Source organism: Canis lupus, chromosome 33 (assembly GCF_003254725.2).
Source record: "Canis lupus dingo isolate Sandy chromosome 33, ASM325472v2, whole genome shotgun sequence".
Classification (NCBI taxonomy): Eukaryota; Metazoa; Chordata; class Mammalia; order Carnivora; family Canidae; genus Canis; species Canis lupus.
This window is the reverse complement of record NC_064275.1, coordinates 30,241,179-30,261,388: the sequence shown is the minus strand read 5'-3', so window position 1 is coordinate 30,261,388 and position 20,210 is coordinate 30,241,179. Positions and strand designations below refer to the sequence as shown.

At 32.2% G+C, this 20,210-nt stretch overlaps 1 protein-coding gene across 30 annotated transcripts in view; it reads left to right on the top strand.

Annotated features, from left to right (window-relative positions):
* DLG1 (discs large MAGUK scaffold protein 1) overlaps positions 1-20,210 on the top strand; it is a 236,889-nt gene that overhangs the window by 196,280 nt on the left and 20,399 nt on the right. For 11 of the 30 annotated variants that reach the window (XM_025473488.3, XM_049105592.1, XM_049105597.1 and 8 more), the window contains 6 exons: positions 3,384-3,560; positions 6,755-6,824; positions 10,500-10,599; positions 17,459-17,500; positions 18,209-18,244; positions 19,796-19,846. In XM_025473488.3, the coding sequence (XP_025329273.1) occupies positions 3,384-3,560; positions 6,755-6,824; positions 10,500-10,599; positions 17,459-17,500; positions 18,209-18,244; positions 19,796-19,846 (476 nt within the window). Of the gene's footprint in view, positions 1-3,383; positions 3,561-6,754; positions 6,825-10,499; positions 10,600-11,286; positions 11,321-17,458; positions 17,501-18,208; positions 18,245-19,795; positions 19,847-20,210 lie in introns of all 30 variants that reach the window. The other 19 variants (XM_035709913.2, XM_025473548.3, XM_025473517.3 and 16 more) reach the window with 5 other exon arrangements.

The window sequence follows — 20,210 nt, the reverse complement described above, 5'->3', positions numbered from 1 at the left end:
CAAGCATATAGTACCATCATTGTTAATAAAATTAATAGCATTTAGAGTCATGTGACTGTGTAGTATCTTCATTACTCAACTAGTATATTATGACCATGCTTCCTTTCTTTTGAAACTTTTCCTTTTTCCTGGGCATAATAATTGTGTTATTTGCTTAATTGTCCATGTACTTATTACTAAGTATCTTTCTTTATTTTACAGTAGACTGTATAGTTTTTCACATGATGAAACCTGTGGTTGCACATATGATCTTATGACTTCAGATTTTTTCCTTTTGTTTTTTGTTTTTTGTTTTTGTTTTTGTTTTTGTTTTTGTTTTTGTTTTGAGAGAAAGAAAGAGGAGATGCGTGTGAGAGCCCCAGGCAGCAGGGAGGGGCAGAGGATGAGAGAGAGAATCTTAAGCAAGTTCCCTGCCCACGTGGAGCCCAATATGGGCCTTAATCTCACAAAAGAAATCTGCCCATGAAATCAGTAGTGGGATGCTTAACCAGTTGAGCCACCCAGGCACCCCAATTTTTTCCATCTTTCTGCTCCAGTCTGGACTGGTTGCTCTATAGACTTGCTGTATAGGTCTCACATGGGACTTGCCTTTGCCACTGTTGTATTCCTTTTAGCTCTCTGCTGGGTCCGTCTTTTTTTAGATGCTAAATTTTCTTTCTCAGTTTACTTTTATTTTACCAGAGCACATTCTCTAATAAAGTCTTGAGGAAAGGATGTGGGAGGGGATACTTTTTGAATCTTAGCATGTCTGAAAATGACTTTAATTTGCCTTCTCTTTGATAGAGAATTTGGGGTATGGAGGAGGGCCTGATAACCTATTTTATATTCTGAGAGCCCCATTTTATTTAACCCTTTTTTTTTGTCATCCTCTTTTTTCAAGGACACAATATCTTCTCATGTTTCTCTAGTATTTTCTTCTGCTTCTCTAATTCTCTGCTTTCTCTGTATTTCTTTTTTCTAGTTTACTTGTTTTCTTGTTTTTTATATGTGAGGCAATCTTTAAATATTTAGTGATCCTTATGACTAGAGAATGAAGCTAGTGTATTTAACTAAAAAATAATTATGTTTTTGTTTACTGCCCTCTCCCACCCCAGGTCATTCTTTTCTTTGGGATCATTAAATATCTCTAGAAAAGAATCCTTAATCCCTTACCTACAGGATAAACCAGGTTGCTAGAATTTCAGTCTTCAGTGTGCAGATTTCTTTTTAATCTATCTGTTTTTAGCCTAGCACCTTTCCCCTCCCCACCAAGTTCCAGAGTATAGAGCTGCTCAAATTCAATTTCTTTAGAAACTAAATCTCATCTTCTATGGATTTAGGAACAGGAGAAGGAATCTGGAAGGTGTAAGTGCTATATGAAGTGTTTCTACCAGTTCTTCTGTTTTCACTGCTGTAACCTATCTCTGCCTACCTGGATTCTGTACATTTCTACTTCCTGAGCATTTCTAGGGTTTTAGGGAGTAAATCTTATTTCAATATCCCTCTCTTCAGACACCCCATTTAAGCTTCCTCTAATCTTCGACAATAAAGAAGTCTACGGGGATCCCTGGGTGGCGCAGCGGTTTGGCGCCTGCCTTTGGCCCAGGGCGCGATCCTGGAGACCCGGGATCGAATCCCACGTCGGGCTCCCGGTGCATGGAGCCTGCTTCTCCCTCTGCCTGTGTCTCTGCCTCTCTCTCTCTCTGTGACTATCATGAATAAATAAATAAAATCTTTAAAAAAAAATAAAAAATAAAAAAAATAAAGAAGTCTACGATCCAGCAGTAACACTACTAGGTATTTACCCAAAGAATACATAAATACTAGCTTTGTAGCAGCATTATCTACATTAGCAAATTAGGGACACAGCCTAAATGTCCATCAACTAATGAATAGATAATGAAGTTATGGGGTGTGTGTGTGTGTGTGTGTGTGTGTGTGTGTGTGTAATGGAATATTACTCAGCCATAAAAAATCAAATCCTCACTTTTTGCAACAACGTGGATGGAGCTAGAGGGAATTACATTAAGCAAAATAAGTTAGAGAAACAAATGCCATATGATTTCACTCATATATGGAATTCAAGAAAGAAAGCAAATGAATGTGGGCCAGAGGCAGGGAGCTGGGGAGGCAAACCAGGAAACAGACTCTTAACTATAGAGAACAAACTGATGGTTACCGTAGGGGAGAAGGTGGTGGGTGGAAGGATAGGTTAAACAGATGATGGGGATTAAGGAGTGCACTTGTGAAGAGTACAGGTGTTGTATGGAAGTGTTGAGTCATCTTATTGTACACCTAAAACTAATATTACATTGTGTATTAACTAACTGGAATTTAAATAAAAACTTCAAAAAAAAGACAGTTTTAAAAAGTTGGTTAACACAAAAAGGAATATGATTTGTATCCTAATTTTTAGTTGCCAAAGTAGAACCAAAAAATGAATAAATTATATCATAAATGTAATTGCTGGGATTCTTTCCTTGAGAGAACTACTTTGGATAAGAATTTAAGCATTGTACATTAATCAAGTAATAGAACACTTTTTATAAAATTTTTAAAGATTAACATTCTGCAAAGTTTTTCCAAAATATTTGACAGCGGTTAAAGTCATCTGTGGTTAGTTTTTATCATTGTTATTGACTCTGAAAATTCTATTGATGCTAGTTTTGTGAACAAATGCAAGAAATAATTAACTGACAAAATAATCACTCTGTTAATCCAGTCTCATAGTCTGCAACTAATGAATCCAGTCTCGGGGAGTTTTATTTTCCCCAGTGTGTATAGCCAAAATAAAGAAAAGAGTACCTCTTAATATTTACTTCTTGTTTATTAATTTAGAGTAACTCTCTAGGTTTGCTTCATTTTAGAATTCAATATGGCTTGCCATTATTATACTAAAAGCATTTTTTTTAATTTCTCATTCAATATTGGGAGAAATAAGGTAGTATACCTCATTTTAAAAACCTACCATAAGTCAGTTTGGGTATTTCTCTTTTGTCTGTCTTTCTGTATATAGTGCAAATTCTTGAGCTTGGCATTATTTTGTATACCATAGTATGTTGTTTAATTATTTACCTGGATTATATACACTTTGAGAATCCTATGTTAACTTAATATTGGTAATATGATAACAATTTATCATGGGGGCAGCACCTGGGTGGCGCAGTCCGTTGAGCATCCAATTTTTGGTTTCAGCTCAGGTCATGATCTCAGGATCATGAGATGGATTACCTTGTTGGACTCTGAGCCCAGTGAGGAGGAGTCTGCTTACTTTAAGATTCTCTCCTTCTGCCCCTCCCCTCACACATACACTTACTTTCTCACTCTCTCTAAAATATAAATAAAACTTTAAAACAAACAACCAGCAAAATAATCATGCACTTTTTTCTTCTTAATCTCTATAGAGCCCTTTTTGATTATGACAAGACTAAAGACAGTGGCCTTCCCAGTCAGGGATTGAACTTCAAATTTGGAGATATCCTCCATGTTATTAATGCTTCTGATGATGAATGGTGGCAAGCCAGGCAGGTTACACCAGATGGGGAGAGTGATGAAGTTGGGGTAATTCCCAGTAAACGCAGGTAAGTAGAAGTCTATTACAGTCTTACCACTTGAAAGTACGGCAACATAAAATAATTGTTGATTTTTTTTTTCAATACTTTTACTGAGGTGGTAATTTTATGCTTGGTTTTCCATATTGTGTTTCACAGTCATTTAATTTTGTTCACCTTATATGTAACCAGTGATATAACCAAAGAATATAATGCCCCCAAAGAGAAATTTCTTTAGAGCTCCTACTAGTTGCTCAGAACAAAATAAATATATTTAAGTAACTTTGCCATTTATTTGTACTATTGGTATAGAGATTTGAAAGCCTCTTTACTTTTTCCATATAGTTGGTAATGAAACGTACTAAACTTTCCGGATTTTTGGTTGTGTGAATTGCCTCCTTTAGACTTAAAAATTGAAAATGTAAATCAAAATTTTTAGAACTATCTGGTAATTTGCTTCACATCTCTTTTTTCTTAACTTAGGAAGTATTGGTGCATTCACTGGTCTTTCCTCTTCGCTTTTAACCATTTATTATAGTGATTCATACTTACTGTCTACTGGCAAAGTGGTAATAAGTAGATATAGTCTTGGAACAGGATGCTCCCAGCATAAAGAACCCTCTCTAGATCTATGAAATGCTGCTGAATGTCCCTACTTTTGTAGGAAAGGTGTTAAAACGTCAGTTCATAATTCTCCCCTAATAGCTTGTGAGATCGGGGATCCCTGGGTGGCGCAGTGGTTTGGCGCCTGCCTTTGGCCCAGGGCGCGATCCTGGAGACCGGGGATCGAATCCCACGTCGGGCTCCCGGTGCATGGAGCCTGCTTCTCCCTCTGCCTGTGTCTCTGCCTCTCTCTCTCTCTCTCTCTCTCTGTGTGACTATCATAAATAAATTTAAAAAAAAATTTAATAGCTTGTGAGATCGGATTCATGCAAATCATTGCCTGAAAGTCTTAAGTTTTAAGATAGCAAAAATCATTAATGAGACATTAATGTTTACTCTAGCTAATTAATTCACTTCAAGTCAAGCTTGTGATGTAATACTTACGAGTCTATAATTGAGAAGTATGCCAAATCATATACCTATTTAAAGACCTCTACCAATATATATTTGTATAACGTGTATAGAATTTGAAGAGTAGGAATATTAAAGTATTACTAAGGTTCGTAGTTGTGGTTTTGGGATTTATGACTGTTCTTGGCTAGATCCATATATTTAGCAAGATCCAACTATTTGGCTAGATCATACATTTGGTGGCAACTCCTCTTTTAGCAATGCAGCCCTCAGCATAACTTTTTTCCTAGAATAGAACCTAGTCTGCTTAAAATTCAGAAATGCTTCCTCTGCCTCTGTGCCTTGTTGAGTCAGTAAAAACCTCACATCTTAAATATCAAAATCAGAGTTCCTAAAAATTGTCTTATCCTTTGGCACCTCCTATCTTGCATAGGCTTTATGTGTGCCTGTAACAAATGAAAAATACATTGACTTTGGTGGAAAGAGATTCTTTTCATTTTGTATAAAACTTCTATAAAGTTGGGTTTTTAAGTCAGAAGTGATGTAAGAGACTTAAGACCTTTAAGACCTAAGTTTCCAAATTCCTAAATTATTATAGAATTAATTATTATAGAATATAACTTTCTTCCTTAAACTACAGTATGAAACCACAACTAATGATGCCATTTCATTCTTGAATGTATTCAAAATTTGTATTTTCTTAAGTAGAACTATCTCTTTCTTAGACCCCTTTACTTCTAATAAAAGCACAAGGAATTGTAGTCATAAGAATTCTTAGCTTTTATTCAGGAACAGTATTTACAAATTGACACAATTTATGTCAGTCAGCTATTTAGTGAACAAGATACTGCTGAGAAAACAAAGCCATTTTGAGTTGTTAACATTTACTCACTAAATAATAGTTTTGCAGTGCCCTCAGTAAATGCCTAGGCAAAATTACAAATTAGTTATTCATGTCGTGGACGTTCTAGTCCTGTCATGGATTGTTCTAGGATAGTAAAAACAAGTTTTAAATCCACGACTGCGGGCAGCCCCGGTGGCGCAGCGGTTTAGCGCCGCCTGCAGCCCAGGGTGTGATCCTGAAGACCCTGGATCGAGTCCCACATCAGGCTCCCTGCATGGAGCCTGCTTCTCCCTCTTCCTGTGTCTCTGTCCCTCTCTCTCTCTGTGTGTGTCTCTCATGAATAAATAAATAAAATCTTAATAAATAAATAAATAAATAAATAAATAAATCCACGACTGCAAAGGTTCTTCTGTACCCACAGTAAAACTGTATCACTTATCACTAGATAATAAATGAATTTATTCGTAGACTATTTTGGTAAGGTTTTTTGCTATATGCTAACATAATTGCTGTGTTGAAATTTAGGATTTATAAAAAGCTTAATTTACATGAAATTTTACAAGGTTCATATTGATATTACAATCTACATGAGACATTTGTTTTCATGTAGTTTTGTTGGCTTGCTTATTTTGAGTAGTTAGCTCTTTAACAAAGTTCAAAATTCAGAAGATAGAAACTCTATATAGACTTCCTCCTAACCATGTACTCCTGGCATCCTTTTCATTTTTAGAGGATAATGAAGGTTACCAGGTCTTGTATATCCTTCAAAAAATATATTTTAAAGCTCTTTAAAATTCTTTTTGTGGTACTATAACTGGTTACTTTATGTATTTATACAAATCTATCACTGGAGTTAAATTTTGTTTTTCCAATTTTTAATTACAAATTTCAGAGCTACAGAAAAATAAGTACAAGAGGAAGAGTAGTACAGGGAACACTCACATATCCTTCATCTACTTTCACCAGTTGTTAACATTTTGCCCTGTTTGCTTTCTCCCTCTATGCTTAATTTTTAGCATATTTGGATGCCCCATGCTAAGCTAATATTTAAACAACAAATCAAACAAAATCTAGAAAATTGCTAAATTCAGAAGTTGGTTCCTCATAATTTCAGTATAATTACGGAATTTGAGTGCATTTATAAATACACATGTACAGTATTTTGATATAAGTGGTTTTGTTTCATAATGAGCCCTGTATTTCATTTTCAGAAATTATAATTAATTTTGGGATGCAAACTTAAGATTACTTCTGAAGATTTTAGAATATAAAAATGCCACATACTAAAGTATCAGTTCTGACGATTTCTAGTTAGACGCTTAGATATTTTGACATACTTTAAAAACAGCATTTTATACTTTGACAGAGTTGAGAAGAAAGAACGAGCCCGGTTAAAAACAGTGAAATTTAATTCTAAAACAAGAGGAGATAAAGGGGTGAGTATATGAAATGTCTTTTTTCCAGATATTAATAATTGAGGATAAAAGGCTTTTTCATAATTCTTGCCAGAACTACACTATTAAAATCAGAAGGATTTTGCTATAAGAGTTAACTATCAACAGCTCTTGCCATGATGCTTTGTATTAGTAGATGCTAAAGTTAAGTAATAAATTAAAGCACTCATTTTACATACCTTTCCAGATTATTGAAACTTATTTGATATATTCTTAACAACATGCTTTGATGAGGTTATTTTTACAAGTGAAACAAATTTGGCCTTCATTCAGATGTCCAGTTAGAAACTTGGATTAATCATAACTAATTTAATAATGTATCTTCTAAGAAAATATGCCCCAAAATATTATTAGCTAGGTCATAATACAAGTTTTAATTTCCCCTCTTCATGCCTAATATAATTTATTAAGAGAATCCATGCTTTAAATATTTGAATCAATATGAATTTTTATTCTGAAGGAATAAAGAAAGGGACAGTCAAGGACTTTATAGACGTCAATAAATACTTCTAAATTCTTTCATATATAATTTTAAACGTGTTTTTGTTTTCATTTTTAAATTCTGCTTGAATCTAATAGATGCCAACCGGTGAAAGAGATACTACAGGCTTTGTCCTGTACTATGGTGGTGTTACTACAATACAATATTGTAGTAATAAGCTTGAAGAAATAAGACCATATGAACACATATATTGTCTTGAAATACTAGTCATAGGAGTGTTTTATGTTTGTTTTTTTATCTAAAGCAAAAGTTTTATACATTTTTTGGTCATATTTCAAATGAATGTGGAAAGTTAACTCAGCAAATTAATTAACCCTATCATCTGTACTTCTCTGATAGAACTAAGGACTCAAACGCTTAAAATTTAAGAAAAGAACTATCCTTCATCAAAGAAATCTAAGTAAATTATATAATGTATTCAGTTATTTTAGAAATGACAATTTCCTTTAAAATTGCAGCTTTCAGAAAATAAATTACATAGTGTTATCTGAAGCAATATTTAAAATAGAAATTTGGGAGAGGAAAAAATCCTGAGTAAATGCTTAGGATTTGAAATATATATAGTAGTTTTTGTGGTTGTTTATATATGTCTTTAAAAATAACTTAGTAAAATACATGGTCATTGTATTGAAAAAGAGGTTGCATGTTGTAACTTTTCCTTCATACTGTAAGAAGTTAACTGAATTAACGACATATTTAAATCTTAGTCTTGTTTGTTGACTGTAACCAAGCTTATACACAGTCACTGTGTCCTAACACAGCACCAGAAGGATGCATGATACTGAGTGGGGTAAAAATACGCTTGCCATTGACGCAGAACTGCATTTCTTTTGTACTACCATTTCCCATTCTGAGTTCCTCTTTTCCTTTCCTTACATGGTGGTTTATGGACTTATTTCCACTGCAGACTTATAACATTTCAGTTTCTCGTTAACATTTTTAACATTCATTTAGCTATTTTGACATATCACATATAGAAATTATATATTTAATATATATTATGAATTTGACATTTTATTCTTATATTTATTACACTAGCTCTCTTGCAATATAGCATTAATAACAATAAGTAAATAGAGTATTTTTGTATTGAAAATGTAGAGAATCCAGGGGTAGTATGTTTCTTCAGTTTTGTGTTTTCTCTACACATATTTGTCTTCTTTGCTTTGTGTTTTCACTTTTAATACATTCTTCACCTGGAAGACATTAAATGTAATACAATTAATTCTTTTCTTAACTAACAAGCATTTCTTTCTGTCCTGTATTATGATATCTTTATGATATCTCATTTTGGCTAACTGCGAAGATATCAAAAATCAAAACATTTTAAACTTCATGTTTCTTTTGGTTGTTTGCTGTGAAACTGACTCTGACCACTATATATGCAGTAGGAGGGATAAATACCTTTATTAAAAACATCAGTTTTATTCAATACCATAAAAATTATGACTAAATTCAGTAATGATTTTCATGAACAAGAAGACTCAGTTCTTCCCTAAATTAGATTACCATAAATTTTTCTCTGTGGAAACTTGTTTTCTTCTATTTCTCTTTTCTAAAATTTGGATTGAAGCAGAGTTTTATTCCAAATTTTTTTACAGTATTTTTCTCATCAGCTTAATTTTTAACCTCTGCTTAGCATTATCAGAGACTTCAAATTTTAGGATTGAAATCAAGACAATCTGTTGGACTAATGAACTATGAATTTATTAATCCTGAATTATTGATTTGAAAAGGTAAAAATAAAAGTTTAATCTTGTTTTTGTGTTAAGATTCCTACCAAAATAAGTCCTTTCAAGTAATAGAATTTGAGCAAAAATTGCCTTTCTCTACCTCAGCACCTTAATCCCCTGGCATCATGTGCTTCAAAATACAGGCATGCCAAAACATACTTCCTGGTGAGGATATACTTCAGAATAATGATAGCATCTTATGACATGGATTAAACTCAAGAAAAGTCAGAACAAGATTTCTGTCTTTCATATTGTCCCTACTTCAAAAAGTAATAATCCCTACTGTCATTGGTAGGTCAGACCATTTCCTTCGAGACAGGGATGTCGTGACAGAAATTACAAAAGAAGTTATTCCTCTTTAATGACATCACCTTTCTTTATGCAACATGGTTTTAAATCTCTAAAGGCACAAATGGGACATTGAAGAAGGGCAAAAATCTGTTTCCAACATCTATGCAGTAAGAAACATCAAATCAGCTATGTAACTCCTCCATAGCAGTTCTATATAAACTATTAGAATTTTTTTTAACTATATTAGAATCTTAATTGCCTTTTTGGCTTTTATAAGCATCTAACTTTTTATTCCCTGTTCAGGATATGATGCCAATAACTAAACTGGTTCTAGTTTATTTATATATACTTTAAAAAATAAATATAGTAGAGCTTAAAAACCAATAAATGAGTTAGGATGGCATTCAAGCTGGCCAGGAGAGCTCTGACTCTTTCTTAGATAGCATCGATAAATCTTTTTGCTGGATTCTGTGTGCTTGATGGACCCCTCTTAGTTTTCTTATTTTCTGATTCGTACCATAGGCATTTCGTTACCTTTTTTCTCTTCCAAAAAAAATAAGATTGGTTAATTGTTTTTAAATATTCAGAACAACTTTCTCAATTGTTTTGGTTTTCTTTTTTAATAGTGGCTTTTTGTTAGTTCGTTGAAGCCACACAAAAGGGGAGGGAGGGAATATGCTCAAGCCAGAGGAAAACGAAGATTGTTACCTACTGCATAAAAAAATACTTGAATAGCTAGAGTAACAATTTAAAATAACTTGCTACAGAGCACCTCATACCTGGGAATCTTCAAGAAGAATATGGATTGATAAGAACAGATGTTAACTGGTTTGTACTATATAGTAGTAACTATTTTGAGTTACTTACTCTTCCCTTTTTTATCAAGTAGCACTTACTCCTTATTTCTAGGTATTCCTGAATTACACTGTGAATTTTTTCAATATTTTCAGTGGAGAAATGTTAGAATTAGAGGAGTTAATACAAAATTAGAAATTCACTTTGTGATTAAAAATCATATACAAACTGCACACTGTGGTCACAAGAGTCAGCTTCCACAGAGCTGCTAGGCTGGGCCTTTGTACACACAGATAGTAGACATCCCTTTGTTTTGCCCCTCCTTCTCTTCTTCAGCAGTCATTCAATGACAAGCGTAAAAAGAACCTCTTTTCCCGAAAATTCCCCTTCTACAAGAACAAGGACCAGAGTGAGCAGGAAACAAGTGATGCTGACCGTAAGTATGTGGATCCAGTGGTCAACTGAAAATAAATGTAGAGGGACCTACTGCCCTGCAGTTGGTTGTTACCATGGAGACAGTTTCAAGAGCTGCAACAGGTTACTGATTGTCTTAACCAGGATCAACTTAACAGACATAAATTAATTTGTATGCCAATCTTAATTTTTGTGACACCTTAGGAATTCTTGATTTAAAGTAATTTTTCAAGTTATGTGTTTAAAATAGAATTATTTGATGTAAGTGTTCTTAGAAGAAACACTTAGTGTAACCTCTGTATTTTAGAGGAAAACTATGGATACCTGAGAAGCTACTTACTGATTTCTAAGTATAGCATTGACAGTCTTAACAATAGATCTCCTGGAATCATTCCATTTTATCCTATGTCTTCACTATATGTAGACAACATGAATTTTACTTTTAAAATAGCATAATAATAGGAAACTCAAATTTTGCTTCTCTACCCTAAATCAGCCTCTAAGCTAGAACTTTCATTTCTTTAGTACCTTACATTCAGCTGCTAGCTTATTTCAAACTTTCAGAAATCTACAAAAATGCTCTAAAATATGTGCACCTGTAATGGTCTTGGAACTGTCTCTTATTGTAGCACCAATTTTATGCATTACTGACAACTATTTTCTTTGATTATCTTTTTATTGCTTGCTCTCTGGGAACTACTCTCTACAGGAGATCCCTGACGACATGGGATCAAAAGGCCTGAGTAAGTGATCAAAATACTCCCAAGTTATTTTTTAACCTCCATCTACAGACCTACCTTTTTCAGATACATTTTGAGATTCATGGTAGTGCCTTTCTGGCATGAGGAGGTATATGATTTAGATTGCTTTTAGACTTTTCATGTTAATAATGTGCTTGGGATTTTTATTTCTATAGTACATACCTTTTGTTTTTCTAATGCTCCATTTTTCACATGTCATTTGAAAAACTCATAATTACATTTTCCTTTTTGTAATTTTTACGGCAATTACTTTTGCTGGGGATTTTTTTTTAAATAAAAGACTTTTTTAAGCTTTTTAAAATAGTACTACCTGCCCTCATTATTAGAATGTAGAAAATAATCTTGCAGTTTTATGTCCCCAGGATTTTTTTTCGTTAAAACAAGTTAAAATCACTTTGGGTCTATGTTAGAAAAGCATTGCTATAATGTGAAACTATAAAATGCAATGAATCTTTAGTTAATAGAGAAAAATTGTGGGCCTCAAATTCAAATAGCAGTCAATATAGGGAGGTAGAAATTGTAGATCTCTTTTTCAAGGAGGTTGTAAGTTAGGGAAAGAATTATAAGAAATATTATCCCTTGTTTTTCCTTTAACCAAGATGTTGTCAGTGGTTTAGGGTTTTGTTTTGTTGTTTTTGTTAATTTTTTAACTGGTACTTAATCTATCAGATAAAACTTGGTAAAGTCATATATAGGAGTCATTCAGCAAATGAAGTGACTGGATGAAACAAGTCATTTTTAGCAAACAAAATTTTAAATTTAGGTGTTCTCAAATTGATTATATATGAAAGTTTACTGAATATTACTAAGTTATTTTAGGTGACAGTGACTCATAGAAGTAATCTCTTAGGCTAAAGATCTTTCCTATTTCCTAGGTAGTTCCTTCCATTTGGATTAGTAAGCATTTTGAAAACTTACTTTTGTAATCCACTGGTCATTAAAGATATAACCAATATTGGGGCACTTCGGTGACTCAGTTGCTTAAGTACCCAACTCTTGATTTTAACTTGGGTCTTGATCTTGGGGTTGTAAGTTCAGGCCCCACATTGGGTTCCATGTCCAGCATGTAAAAACAAACAAATGATATCACCAATATCTTTTAACTTTTCTAAGATCTACATTAATAAATGTTATATGGCATAGAAGGTTTTTTCCCTTGATTTATGCTAACTTTATACTGGAATTTTAATCTAAGATCTAGGTATTTTTATTCCTTAGCACTTAAAGGTTTGTATTAGAGTGAAGGCAGTATGCTTTATATGTAATTATTTCTGTAAAGACACACTTGGTTATTTTTGCCTATGCTTTTTTGGGAATTTGGCAAGAACCACAAATTTACTATCTTTGGGGAAATAATCAGTTAAAATCTTTAAAACTGGAAAATATTTCCATAGATTCTTAATGCTATAGAATTTACTTTGATAATGTATTTTAGAGGTAATAGGAATCAGCATAAGGACCCACAGATTTTTATTATTTGCTGAATCATTTGAGACCTGTAGAAAATTCATTGGAAAGGAACTAAATGAAGAATTTATTTACCTTATTGATATTGTTATGATGGATAATTACACCTTGACCACATCTTATTTGCATCTCTCATTTTGACAATTAGAACTTGAAAAACCTGGGATCCCTGGGTGGCGCAGCGGTTTGGCGCCTGCCTTTGGCCCAGGGCGCGATCCTGGAGACCCAGGATCAAATCCCATGTCAGGCTCCCGGTGCATGGAGCCTGCTTCTCCCTCTGCCTATGTCTCTGCCTCTCTCTCTCTCTCTCTCTCTCTCTCTCTCTGACTATCATAAATAAATAAAAATTTAAAAAAAAAAAAAAAAGAACTTGAAAAACCGTAACTGATTATCAGACAGTATCCTTTAGAAAAGCATTTAATTTTCTGGACACAGTCTTAAGATCCCTTAAATGATGGGTTTTGTGCTTCATCTCATAGGAACTAACACAATTTATTCACCTGGTAACTTGATGATCAAATCAAGATTTAATTTGGAAGATACTGAGGGAGACAGGAAAATATCAGCAAAAATTTTAAACCTGGATTAAACAGATGACTGGCAGTTGACAGGGTGCCCATTATTATACAAGGGAAAATGCTGGGTAAGGGTGGTCAGGGACATTATTTGTAGCCTCGGTAATCTATATTCTAAAGTTCCAGTTACAAGAAATAAACTAAGCAGAATCCTGTGAGATTTTAATATAAAGAAATAAATGTGAGTTCTATAGGTATTCATCAAGCTTTATTGGAACAGGACTTATGAAGGGACTAAGACCAAAAGTCATAAATTATTTCAGAGAAACAAACCCAATGATGAAATGGAATAACACTGAATATAAAGAAAAATGTATGTCTATATGTAATTTCATATAACTTGTGAAAAAATAGGGTATTTAATTGAAGAGGAGAGAAACGAAAATGATACCCTAGAGCACTTATCATAGACATGAACTCCATGATTCTACAAAAAAGAGAGCTAAATGAATCATTGATTTGCCTTGTTAAGAGTGGAGGAAACAATGAGAAAATTTGCGTTTCTGATCCTAATTTTGACTAACAGACCTAAGTAGAAATCTGAGAGAATGCAAGTAAATCATCATAGCTTGTGAAAAGCTAGAAATAGAAACATGTGCAGCTTGTATGTCTTAAGAAGGCAACTTTGAAAAAGATCAAAAGGAAAAATGTAAGATTCCTTTAACAGAGACTAAAAGGAAATAAGTTCAGGAGGGGGCTAGATAGGGTGCTTAGAGGTAAGATCATGTATACAGTTTTAGACGAGATTTGTACTTTACAAGCTCAGTTTTTATAGCTTTCCATTTTGTAGAACACCTCAAAAACTCTGTCAGACATGTAGGAAAGAAATACGTATTTGGAAGCCTTTCTTTTCATCTCAGAGACTTCTAGAAACAAAGTTGTGTGAGCTCTTAGATGCCCAAACCAGACTTATTTTTATTTGTATAAAGAATAAGAGTAGTAGTATTGCTTGAGATTGGTGATGTGTAGGTAGTAGTTAAGGAGAACAAAGAGAAAAGACATGATACATTCTCAGGAAGGAGTGTTTGATTAGAAGTGAGACTTGGTTAGAGAAATTTGAAATGGTTGTGGTCATGCAACATCATAAACAAAATCAAAACTAAAACTTGAAGAATATACCATGTATGTCAAAGGGATAATATCTTTACACAATGAATTTCTAACAGATCAATAAGAAACAGACTAATTCTTCATTTGATAACTGAACAAAGGCTATAAGAAGAACACTCAAAAGATAACAAATGAAATGAGTGTATAAAAATACTTAATGTCCCCAGTAATCAATAAACAAAATGATAGTTTCTATCCATTATCTTTACAAACATTCTTTTAAAGGAGAACTCAGTGGTAGAGTTGTATGGAATGACTAGTTTTAATATATTACCATTATGCATATCTTGGAAAGTGCATCTTTTGACCTACTAATTCCTCTTCAAGGAATTATCCTAAGGATGTAACCAGAGATAGAGATTAAGGTTAATATATCAGGAAATTTATTTTAATCTTATTCAGAAATTACAGTCAAAAAAATTTTTGAAACCATCCTAAAATGTCTTACATTTGGGAAGTTATTAATGAATTATTTATTCATATTTTATCATACAACTTTGAAAATCATATTAAAACATGACATTGTTTTAAATGCTCATATAATTGAAAAAATACAAAACTATGTGTATTATCTCAGATTTATAAATAAACCTATATTTAGGGCTATTTTGAATAATGCTGATTTGAACATTCTTGTATTATGTCTTTTGGTCAACATATATATGCCTTTCTGTTGGGGAAATACTGGGAAAGGAATTGCTAGGTCATGCATACTATACATCTGTTGAGCTTTAGTGTAGGTACTGCTAAATAATTTTCCACAGTGGTTGTACCAATTTCGCCACCCCCACCAGTACCAATTTTGCCACCCCCAGCCCTTACGAGTTCCAGTTGTTACATTTCTTTTCTGTATTTGGCATATCTCTTTATTTTTTCATTTTAGCCATTCTGATGGATGGTAAAGATAGCCATTTTGGCTTCTTTTTGCATTTCTCTGATAAGTAATTATAGGGGAAAATTACAGGAAAAACTTGCACACCTTTTTATATGTTTATTGGATATTTGAATACCTTTTTTGATGAAGTTTCTTTAAAAATGTATTTTTAATTATCAAGGAAAAAAAGCATTTTACCTTTCTAATAAACTCCCAAGCCGTGATGATGAAGGGCCATGCTTTGAACAGCAGAATTTTATTATAGAGTTGCATGAAAAGATGCTTGAAAGAACTTGAAGAATTTGATTTCATAGCAACTATTAGTATATTTAGAGAACTTGAAATGAGTAGAAGACAGAAAAGAGATTTGTAGTAACTAACTTTTTACTATATAACATAGCCAAATATATTCGATAGTAGAAGAATAGTAAAATAAACCCTATTGAGTATTCAGTTGTCAACTCAGAATTTTGTTAATTTTGTTTCTTCTATACTTCCACTTTACCTTCCCCCTTCACTCACTCCATTGCAGTAACAAATGTTTCTCTCTTTTACATATTAGAGATTGTAGTATAATACTAATCCTACTATAAATTTAAGAATTTTGTGTGTCGTTCCTACTTCAGGGAATGAACTTTAAGGAAATGGGACAACGGATAAAAAGCTGTATAAATGAAGACATTCCTAATAATTACTGATGTTTGTGGAAAATAAAGCAAACTAAAATGTCTGAGTAATAAGTAGTAAATTATGATTTATCAGTTCAATAGAGCATTATACAACAATTTCAGATGATTGTTTTAAAATACATGTGATAACATGGGAAGAAATTTTTAAATATAAACTTTTAAAAAACATTTTACATGTGCCTGTCATGTTGTACAATCATAATTTTTAATGTCTCTGCTGTATTTAAAATATACATAATCATAATTAAGAAAGTTACATCCTTAACCTGAAACTAAGACAATATCTTATGTCAACTATACTGCAATTTTTAAAAAGCGAGAAAGAAAATTATATCTTGTTTTAACAGGTTAGAATAGCAGACTTATTTTTCACTATGACAGCAATTCAGGAACTATTACCTTCATTTGAAATCTTTAAATTCTACCACTCTCAGAACTTTTCAGTAGTGCATCTTGATTTTAGGAGATTCTGTGGGTGGTATGATACAGCAGATATTTCTCCTCAAGCTGTTTCCTTATCCTTTAAAATTTTTTTCCCTGCCTCATGTAAGAAATGTAAATTTCTCTTTCTCCTATGGAAAATTTTGTTTCTTAGTTTTTATAAATAATTTTTTTATACTCAACGGAAGATACTTATTGAGAGAATCAAGATTACATTTATATGGGGAAAGTACCTGGTATTTACCAAACAAGTTATAAAATGGGGTTGCTTTCAAGGAGATGCCAGGCAATTTACAAGTAAATGTATTTGCTTAATTTTTTTGTTTTGCAAAGCAGCCATTGTCAGTTTCATCAAAACAGAGTTTCTCAGAAATACTAGTCTGTTTTAAAATACAATCCCACCTTCTATAATTACCTTCCATTTGACTTTTTTTGAAGTATATGAATCTATAACATCTAAAATGTGTTATCCGTATGATCTCAAAAACAAGGATTTCATTTCAGGAACAAGAAAGAAGCTGAACTTAAAAAGCAAAATAAGATCACTTATTTTTTAAGATATCCCTTCATTAAAATGGGTATCTGCTCAAATATAACTTGTCTCTCGTCGGTCATTACTGTTTCATAAATCAAATGGTGTCAACTGCATTTTCTCTTTTTGGGTTCTGTGTCTACATTTGGACTAATTTAGGATCACTTTGCCCTGTTATATTCTACTGGATATTTGTCATAGATTTTGTTCATAAACTGTGTTGTACAAAAATGGAGCATTGTCCTTAATCACAGGTTTTTTTCCTTCCTAATTCCTATTTATTTGGGGGAAAAAACTTTTCAAAGAAAATCAGAAATGCTTTTTAAAAATTCTTTGAGTATGTGTGATTTATATCTCAACATTTGTAATGTCGCCTTGTGTTTATCTTGATAATTTGCTTTTTTAATTTTTTCCATTGTCCTCCAATTTCAGAGCATATAACTTCTAATGCCAGCGATAGTGAAAGTAGTTACCGTAAGTGTTTTAAGTTACTTGTTCTTTTGTAATCAGAAGTAATATATATCCTTTGGGAGGTTTTTGTCTTAGTGATACATTCAAAAAACTGAACATTAGATGCTTAATATTTTAAAATCAGGGAAAGCCAACTAATATCTATACTTGAAAAATAAAGTCATACTATATGTACAAAAGTTAATTTCCAAAATTTTAATAAATCTCTAAAATCCTTTTTACAAGCAGTGCTATTTGTGTACATAGTACACATGTGTGTATGTGTGTGTGTATCTTTTACAAGAAAATATCTAGTTAAATGAGAAATAAACTTGTATTTTTGCCATTTTCTTTAGTAATTGTTTTTAATTTGAGAATTAAAGTGTTTTTCAGTAGTGCTAAATTATAGTTAGCTTTATTTCCTTTTTTATTCTTTGTCACCAGTATTGATCTAGATCAAGTTCTTGTTTATTACCAGCTTCTAGTGAACGTAAAAGATGAAGGAAAAATCTTCAACAGTTGCTCAAACAATAATACTGATATCTTTTTTGGTATCCTATGTTACATTCTTGTATATAATATTGTTAAGTGAACTATACAAGCATGTGAAGTTTTTTTAACAGGTTTGGGCATGGGAGGAGGGGGGAAATACATGAATATTATCAGTTGTGGTATCTTAAAAATTAAAATTGCTTTTCTAACTTTTTTTTTTACTGCTGTCTAATATGAAAGTAATCTTGATTACAGATGAGTATGGCTGCTCAAAAGGTCTACCCTGTTAACATCAGTCTCTGATATTTTTCATGTTCACAATATATACTTTTAACCCTCATTTGATTGGTAGTTATTTTTTGCGTTATAGTTACATAATTTTGGTTTTTTGGTATGGGAATGTGATTTATTAGTGTTTTATTAATATATAATTAGAATTCACCACAGAGTAGTTGAGTAGCTTTCCAGACTAAAAAAAAAAAGAAAGAGGTAATGAAAGTATATATTGTCTGTCTCATCATTTGCATGAATTATTAGGTGTGGAATTTCATATTGCATGTTTTTGTAATATGTAAACCATGTTTTACATACAATATTTTTTCAAGCAACTTGTAAGTATATATTTTATATATTATGATAATAAAACAGTAAAACACACTTTTAAGACAGGAAAGGACACTTTTAAAACAGTAAAATACACTTTTAAAGCCAGTATATACATTTAAAAGATCTACAGCTGCATATATATGATATAAACCAATGCCAAATTTAGTGAAAAATTTGCTGTGGAAGCTCGATAATCAAGGAGAAAATCCTCAAATATGTTATCCAACATTGTTTTCATTGAACCACTTGAAGTAAAAGTCCTTCCTAGTTTGTTTTCTGTACGTGTGTGTGTTGAGAATTAGCATTTTTAACTCGTTGAGTTCCTTTTACTGAGTCCAGATACAATTTGTAAAGTTTTTTATTGAGTATATTCTTAAGCTCTAAACCTTTAATTTAATCTTAGAGGACTTAATTTCTAAAGTGCTTTTAAATCAAAGCAAAATCTACTTTATTTCATTTACTATCTTATGTGATTCGTAGTTGGAGTTGAAAGGAAAGGATTTAGTTTTATCCAAAAGGTTTGGGTTGTTATTGATGTTTTTGAAGATCTAATTGGCCTTATTGAGAAATTCATAAATTGTGAGCATCCCATTCTAGAAGAAAGGAATGCTCTTATCTAAAGCTTTTTAAAACTCATTTTAAATGTTATTTTTAATTGAATAAATGAATTATTAGAACAATTAGTAAAGTTTTTTCATCAGTGAAATAGTAACAATAGTTTGACCTTTACATTAAAATTTCTTATTATAAGATAGCTGTAATTACAAAAATATGTATATATATCCTATTAAATATTATATCTGGTGGGATCAAAATAGCAGCATATTCTTAATAGCAGTAAATTACATAAATACACACTTATGTAGAACTGTTCTTTAAAGTATTAATCTTTAAGAGATTTAATAGCTTCTAAATAAAGTAGTATCATGACATCACAAATTAAGGTTTAAATGGATCTAATTAGAATTTAAAAGACAGAATAACAGAAAAGTAGTTGTTAACACAGTTATATTTTGTTTTTACATTTATCAAATTTATGACTTCATAATTTGCCACTTCCTTCTTTAACTTAATCTTGCCACAAATAATTTATAAAGTATCTTTTTCCACATTTTTGCTATTTTCTCAGGAAAGTCCTAGTAATTTATATGTTACATATGAAGAAATAAATTAGCATTAGTTATCTTAATAGACTTTCTCATCTGTATTTTAAACTAATAGGTGGTCAAGAAGAATATGTCTTATCTTATGAGCCAGTGAATCAACAAGAAGGTTTGTGAAGCCTTTTGATGTTTTATAATCTAGAAAAATATGCCTCTTAGCTTAGAAAATAAGTCTGACACCTCAAAATAATGTTTTATTAGAATTTTGCTGTATATTTTTTTCTGTATATCTATAGAAATTTGTTATATGTATTTTATGAAACATGGTTTAGTTCACAGTAAGTTAGATCTGGTCATTTTAACTGTTTTATATTGCTATTTTATTTCCTCAGCAACTTCTTTCCAGTGCTCATGATTGCATCACTGCCCTTCAGTGACCCTTGTTCAAAATTTTGGAAACATCTTTGATCTTTCTCTGTTTCTCCTCTCCCTTGTCCAATCACTTTCTAGGCCCTATTTATTCTTCTCTCATA